The sequence below is a fragment of the Eufriesea mexicana genome, unplaced genomic scaffold (assembly GCF_001483705.2).
Source record: "Eufriesea mexicana isolate 0111107269 unplaced genomic scaffold, ASM148370v2 scaffold1803, whole genome shotgun sequence".
Taxonomy (NCBI): Eukaryota; Metazoa; Arthropoda; class Insecta; order Hymenoptera; family Apidae; genus Eufriesea; species Eufriesea mexicana.
Window position 1 is genome coordinate 148,055 of NW_016909889.1, and position 8,471 is coordinate 156,525.

The following is an 8,471-nucleotide window of genomic DNA, read 5'->3' on the forward strand; positions in this document are numbered from 1 at the left end:
TAAATTAATTTCCTTATAATATTTTAATCAATTTAATGAATTTTAATATCACGTTGGCAGCGTTGAATTTCGCACGAGAAACTTATTAAACAGAGAATTTAATTATTGTCCTCCAGCGCACAAGAAACTCGTGATTCGCAAAATTCGCAGAAATTCCCTTTTCCAAATATTCCGTTATTTCCATCTCGCTCTGTGATTCGCCAAGTGAAGTAAATCGTACGCGTGGAATAATTAAATAAAATGCCAAAGTGGAATGCTTGCGTCGAGTTTAAAAAACAAATAATTTTCATAGTATTACGATATTATTTACTTTGAATTTCATACGATATTAATAGAAATTTTGCATACTGATATCGATACCAGTATTTAATAGGAACCATCAGTCTCGATATACAGGGTATCCGACTTTCATTTATGATTTATTTTATTTATTAATCAATAAAGCGAGAATAATCTTTCAATCAAAATTTCTCGTTAATTACTCGCTGTATGAAAAATGTTTCCGACGAAAATTAAATGATTCCAAGGAAGCCATAAAACGATATTACCTTTTCTTTAAGTGGACAATTGGAGAATATATTATATAATATATAAAATATATAAAATAATTACATCATTTGATGGTCTCTTCGCAATCATTTGTTTTTGTTATAAACGTGTTTTATGCAACGAGCAGCTAACAAGAACTTTTCATTTGTAAATTAAAATCGAACACCCTCTATAAAATTCCTTTAATTAAATAGAGAGCCAACCCATTGACATGAATACTGCCATATACATATATATATATATATATATAGGATCAGATTTTGGTTGGATTGATTTAAGATAGTATTGTTGGCTTCTTAATAGAATAAAATAAGCTTATAAATAGAATGACGACTATGACACAAGAGAGATTCGCTATGGGCACGCTCTTCTGATCTTTCTTAGACTGACTTGGACTTCTTACACACTTTCTGACTGACACACTGGCACACTCTTAATGACTGCAAAAAGACTGGCTTAAAAAACTCTTAAAGACTGACTCGCCCACGCCCTTGCACCCTTATTTAACACTAGAACGACTAACCCAGTGAAAATGACTGGTCCCAGAATTTTTCTTTTTGCAATCACCGATCACATACACCTGCTTTAAGAATAAAATTGGTATCAACTCATATTAAGAAGGAACTGTAATCAATATATTCACTCATATTCATTGTATCGCTGAAATTACCATAATATGTGCACGTTATAGTTAGGTACCCATGAACCCATTTGCTTCCAAGCGCGGAATATTCCGCGAGCCACGACTGTCGTCTATCACCGAGCGCGGAATATTCCGCGAGCTACGACTATCGCCTATCACCGAGCGCGGAATAATCCGCGAACTGACTTTTTCCATTACCAGTTGCTGAATATTCTTCATATGCCACAGATCACGTTTTATCCCTTTTATGAGTATCTCATCTGCGTCGGTTCATTATATTCTTAACAAGTTTTACTTTTGTCGTGAAAATCATATTAACTGCCATTATGAGTAGGTGCTGATACGCGAGCGGTGATACGGGCTAGTCGTCAGTTGAACGTCGCTGATGCCTTAACACGGCACCTTAAGTAGAGCCATGATGCAAATGGGTTAAAGATCGGTACTTAGTTCTAGTGTTAAACCATTCATTCTGTTCTTTTCCATACCCAGGCTTTCATTCCCATTCATGCCCCTTTTCCATGCAACCTCTGTGGACCAGGTACTTCAACCATTCTGGTTGCATCCCTAAATTTTCACTGGACTCTACCATAAATATTCTTTGCAGTCAATCCTCTTGCACACGGTCACTTTCGTTCTAAGCCCAAACACTCTTGACATTCTTTCAGGGCCGTCCTCATTCCAATCCTGCATATATGATACTATATTTTTATTTATCAAGTCAAATATGAATCATGGTAAAAAATAATTCTTTTATTTCTATTGTCAGTGTTGACATTTTCGATTTGAGGAATTGTTCTCGACTTGTAATTATGTCTTGTAATTTATTGGGTATTATATGCATCACTATCTCCACTTCTCATCTGCAAAGGGTTGAAATATTAATTAAAGAGGACAAGCATAATAATAAATATTAGTAATACAAATAATAATTGAAGATACGAGATGATTGTAAAAAAAATATAATAAATACCAATGTATTTGTTCCAGGTTGTGAAAATGATGATTGTGGTGGTGGTAATATTTGCAGTATGTTGGTTACCTTTCCACGTGTACTTCATCATAGTGTCATACTTCCCAGAGATTACTAACGAGCCATACATCCAAGAAGTTTTCCTAGGTATTTACTGGCTAGCGATGTCTAACAGCATGTATAATCCCATAATCTACTGCTGGATGAATTCTAGGTAAAGTATTACGTTCAAACAGCACATAAGTACCTTTAAGTAACGTTTGAGAAATTTAAAGCACGTATTAATTGAGGATCATCGCTTAATTAATTAGTCTTATCAAAAGGTAGCAGTGGTTGCTTAGCTGTAGAATTAATTAAGACTAAAAATAGACTGAAAAGTTGATTAAGCATAGTTATGACCATTATATTATTTATATATTATTTATATTATTTATATTGTTTATATATTATTTATACATCATTTTATCATTTTATTAATTTTTTATTTATCGTTTTTCTATTTTATATATTATTTATATGTTTATATTATTTATGTATTATTTATAATTTTTTATTTATCGTTTTCCTATTTTAGCATTTATTTTGTATTCTTCATTTTATTACGTGTTATCTGCTTCATTACTCGTATTGTTGTTCAATAACTTTTAAACAATGAGATATCTACGTGATCTTTTCATATGATTTTTTATAGCGAATCAAATGTGATATTAACAGATAAAATTAATTACCGAGTTTTAATTAACCAAAAAGTTATATTTCGACTGTTCTTTTCAGAGAAATTCAATTAATTAAAAATTTGCTGCATACGAATATTTCATAATTGTCTATCGGGAAATTTTGTAATCCTTTGACAACAAAAAATCAATAACAAACTTTTCTCATTACACAACTAATTATTCTGTAATTATGAAAATTCTAGACGTAAAGGAAATTTTAAAAATTTATGAAATAGAATAATATTAATCAATTACTATTTGGAACAACAATTAGAATTTGGAAAATTATTTTCATTATTCATTTAACCTTTACATACATCAAAATGTATGCACATCATTATCGAACAGTCGGTAACCATTTTAATTTTTAGTAATAATTACATACGGGATATTCGCAATATATTATTTTATTTCTAAATATTTATAGTATTAATTCCAAGACGCTCCTTCCTCGCATTAGTGAAGTCAAAAACAAAGGAAAAAGTGCAATAGCAAATTCTAAATTATATATAAATTATAAAATCATTTCCGATGTAATAATTTTTCGAAATACAATTCAATTTAATGTAATCCAATATTTCACGCAATACTGACGTATAATGATCAAATTTCGAAATTTTTGTTACAATTTTTATGACGTGAAACAATATTTTACTACATGCATTATTTATGTAACATGGTCATTGTAAAATTTGGAATCTACTTATTTAACATTAGGATTTAATTGCTAAAAGTTTGCAACAAGTACTTCGATAGAACTTTATTAATTACGATATCGTCACTGCGCAAAGTAATTATACTTAGATTAAATGTTAGAACAACTCTTGAAACTGAATTTCACCCCTACCCACTATCCTATTTACATCTTACCAGTATATACAGATTTCCGCAGAATTTAATAAAATTAATTCATTGTTATTACTATTATTTTTACTTCAAATTAATATTTATACTACACTGCTTATACTGTAATAATTATACGTATACTTCTGAACCAAATGAGAGCCAAATAAGTATTAATATTTGATAGATATTCTATTTAAAAAATTAATTTTATTGTTCATGGAACAACCCCTGCAGCTCTAGTGTATAAATAAAAATTTTATTTACCAAATAAGAGCGAAATAAGTATTAATATTTCATAGGTATTCTATTTAAAAAATTAATTTCACTGTTCATCGAACAACTTCTGTGGCTCTAGTGTGTAAATAGAAATTTTAATTGCGGTACGTTTACATATGTATATAGGTATATAGGATATACATATCAAAGAACCGCATGAACCGTCGAAGACAAATCCAGACAACATTGTTCGTCCCGCAAACTGAATGAAACGGGTGCGAGATGATTGATTTGAAAATAGCCATTTACCAGAATCCCTTTACATGTCAAGCACAGGAATTGTTTCGGTGAAATTTTACCGCGTACCGGTATCATCGTTTCGTACTCAAACAACTAAAATAGTACCATCCGTAACGAACAATTTCCTCACAATAGTCCAATAGGTTCTCGTCGCAGGCACTTGTATATATGTATATACACACGTCAGGCATGTACATATCATGTATATACACGAAATAGAAAAAAAACAAAAGAAGAGATGAAACGTACGTCGTACTTTTTCGCTATCCATTAAACTTTAACTCGTGTTTTCGTATACCCAGTATACCCAGCAATATTCAGTTCACAATACGATTTTCAATTAAGTTGTTACTTAGTCAAAGGATAAACGAGATATAAGATTTAACACTGCGAGTCTTTCGGTCAGGATTTCGAGGACACTGGCGCCCTCTTACCATTTCCGTATCAACTACAACGTTACCGACAGAGTACCGAAACTGATTATTGCGTATGGTGGTAACAGTATTGCATTCGGATAAAGCATTCTGTATTTACGATAAAAACACATTTCGATTTATAAAAAAATAACGCTTGTAAACAAAAGTGAACATTTTGAAAAACTTTTTTCTACATACATGAAAACCGTTCTCTCTTAGTTTTCTAAATATGAGTCTATTTGTGATGCTCTCAATCACAGTAGCGAATTCAACTAGATATTATAATGAAATGTATTTGCTTGTATCTGTTATAGAAAATGTTTCGTAATAGGTTCCGACTGCCTTAACGCTGTAGAAAAATATAATCCTCATCCAAGTTTTGTCACTTCGAGAAACACTTCTTCAAATGGTCGTCGTTTTTGTACAGAGGACACTATAATCAATCTTATATTTTTCAGTCGATAGGGCAGTCAGAGATGAGCCATATAAAAGTCTATAATGTTAAGTCTATCCTATACCTTGTTTGTGCCTACATCTGGTCTATGCTCATGCTCGTTTATCTGCTTTACCGATAGATGGGAAAAGATGATCTCTTGTTTTGCAGATTTCGACGTGGATTCGCACGTTTCTTCTCCTGGTGTCCCATGGTACATGTGCCTCCTGAGCCTTCGCTGTCACGATCCGAAGCCCTGACATCTCGATACAGTTGCACTGGAAGTCCTCAATCAAACACCAGAATATCACGGAACGGTACGTCCTCGTGCACATCCTTGGAACATCCATGCGCCACATCGAGCACAACATCCACGAGCGAGTCACGCTTCGAGCACGACGACACCTACACGGACGCACGAAATTCTTACATAGACTTGCACGACCTCAGCGCCACCAGCGTCGTCGTTGGTGATACCAATGCCGACGTTTACCGCGAGATGTAGTAACGAAATCAAAACGACGGTGAATCCGTTCATTGTTTCCGCACGGAAGCTGTTACGCTCTCGGTAACAGGTAGCTCTTAACAACTTATTGGCACGATCGAATTGGAAAACCTTGCTAAAATGCGGTTTTATCCCTTTCGTAGCCTCGCGTGAAATAGTTTTGCTTCGAACGATCGATGAGAAATATCATTACACTTCAGGGTCTAAGATATTAATTTTATATACATGCATATTCGGAGACTTTAATAAGTCGTAAGGAGGAAAAGTAGAAAGTAGAAAGTTAATTTATAACTTTCATCGGAAGTAGTATTGGTACGGTAAAGAGAAATTATTTTCTACTTCTATTCAATTTATTCATGATACATATGTTTAATCACAAGTCACATATGCATTATGCAATAACGATGCATAGTTTCTGGAGAACGCTATTTGTTAATATTGATATAATGATATTTACATTCTAGACCCTGGTTTTTCATTAAACAGTTCATAAAAAGAAATTCATGACTAGAATATATGGATGTTTGAAGCTCCTTTATTCACGTATATCCTACGAAAAATAATTCAATATTCTGCTGTAAAAAATACTATTGAGTCGGCCAAAAAGTAAGGTTAATATTTTAAATATAAGGTAGTAGGCATTTTTTTAACTAAAACTAACTAACTAAACTAAAATAAAATAGTAGTCATCTTTTTAAAACGAAGGAAATTTTATTAAATAATATATTGAATATTTTGATCTATAACCTTTTACCATCTTGTGAGTAGCTGTATGATTCTAAATAGCATATAATTATATTTTACAAATTAGAGGTATTAATTTGCGTTTAAAAACAAAAAAGCACCATCTACTGCAAAAATGTGACAGTACCTTTTGGTCAACTCAATACAATCTTTCAAACTTAATTACATTTTACTCTCCTTTTTACAAGTTTTTAACAGTTTAAATATTTCTATTTATTATTTATAACTTTCATCTTCTAACCCAGAAATCTAGCTATTTGACTTGAAATAGCAAACACTGCTTTTGCATAAACAGTAAAGTATTATATGAGCAAGAATAAACGAAGCAATTAAAAATATTCCATATCCTCTACTAACTCCGACCTTCCATATATGACTAAAAGATCAGCTTACACATACACGCACACGCTCTTATGCATCGATACTCTCTCGCTAAATTAAATTACGATTCGGTAAAAATCGATTCAAATGAAATCATGGTTCGATATAAACGACGTCTGTTTCTATTTTCAATAGGCATGGCACGAATACCTTTATACCTACAATCTTCGAGAGGAGGAAACGATCGGTTCTTGGCCCAACATCGAGGGAGAAAGTGGAAAACTTCGCAAACCATGGGCCACGTATCTTGACAGGAGGAGGAAAACCCACAGCAACGAGTACATACCTGGATATAAGAGTACATATCCTACGCTACGGACCTCTTTAAGATTCATCTGACGTGAAACAAGAGAGGTTAGGAAGGAGCAAAACATGCCGTTTCTCCTTCACCACGTAGACCCATGATCGACCAGAAAGAAAGCTCAAATACTGTTCACTATGTTCAATAGAAACATTAACCATCTACTAAATATTAAATAATGTTTCCGTCTTGGTGTAAAACAACCGCTGAATCGAGCTTCAAAACGACGACGAGAATTTCTATCATGTCCACACGTGCTCAAATTTTTGAAAATGTCACAAATATTTCTTTGCACTGCTACACGATATAAAATGTTAGACAAGTTACTTTTACGTTAATTTCTAAATGTTATTTTATTTAGATTCACAATATTTGGACTCGTTGTTCAGTACATATATGTACGTATAAATGATGACGGACCAATAACATAACCTATCGCTACCTGGGTACTTTAACGTAATGTTTCCTTTTTCTATTGAAGAAAAGTCGAATACTTATGAGAAATTTATAACGAGGATATAGATTGTGGTATAGTAGCTTAATGTGTGATACTTGTTTGTGAAACATAAAGTGCTTAATTAAATTAATCTTCGTGTTCCTACTGTGTATCGATATCAAATTGAGTAGCAGAGAATACTAATTTCCATTGAGCAAAGCTGTTTCCTATTTCAGACTATAGTTACTCGGAAGAAGTAAAATCTATATTCTTAATGAGATTTTGCTACTCGCGTAAACTCGTGTATTAATAATTTCGCTCAATTGTCATTGTTTTGTGAAACATAACGAAGATTTCGTAATCGATATAAGATACGAGTATATTATCCTCATATAATTTAAACGAAGTTGTGAAAAATAATCATTTTTGTCAAGAGAAAGTACGAGTGTTCTTGTGAGTAAATCAATCGTTAGTACAATTTGAATAATTTTATTGAAGATATAATTACTTAATTCTGTTCGAAATTCTGTTTCAATGATTTTTAAATTATCTTGATTATTTATCGTATCTATTTAACAAAATTTTTATGGTATATTATAAATTATTAATCCGTTGTAAACATTAGTCGCTTATGTTACGAATTTTTGTAAAAATAAATTTAGTTTATCGATGTGTGTGATACTATAGTTCGAAAATTTATTTTTTCTGATTAAAAGAACAAAAAAAGAAAATGTATATCTGTCATTAATGATATTGCATTAGCAACGTTGTTCTTCCGTTATTTCCAGAGTAAAGAATATGTCCAAGAAATAAATAAACGAAGATGTTCTCTTTTATGCAATGCAGAGAAAGAACACACTGGGAAAAATAAACGCTTTTTAATATACTAGTTAAGTGTAAATGTATACGTGACTGTATTGAATGTAATAAGAAAGCTTATGGGTAAGGTAAGAAGTGAAATATTGTTCGATATGTACAAAAGTATGTGAATATTAATTTAAGAGGCTACTACTTC

The 8,471-nt window shown here is 32.1% G+C and overlaps 1 protein-coding gene across 2 annotated transcripts; it reads left to right on the forward strand.

Annotated features, from left to right (window-relative positions):
* Positions 1–2,188: 2,188 nt before the first annotated feature.
* On the forward strand, positions 2,189–7,459 carry LOC108548996 (tachykinin-like peptides receptor 99D). Of its 2 annotated transcripts, none has more exons than XM_017902189.1 (3): positions 2,189–2,376; positions 5,261–5,664; positions 6,855–7,459. In XM_017902189.1, the coding sequence occupies exons 1-2, from the start codon at positions 2,189–2,191 to the stop codon at positions 5,592–5,594; spliced, it is 522 nt and encodes a 173-aa protein (XP_017757678.1). In that variant the 3' UTR covers positions 5,595–5,664; positions 6,855–7,459. The 2 variants fall into 2 exon arrangements, with proteins under 2 accessions (XP_017757678.1, XP_017757679.1); XM_017902190.1 differs by having other exon boundaries at positions 5,261–5,657.
* Positions 7,460–8,471: the final 1,012 nt, after the last annotated feature.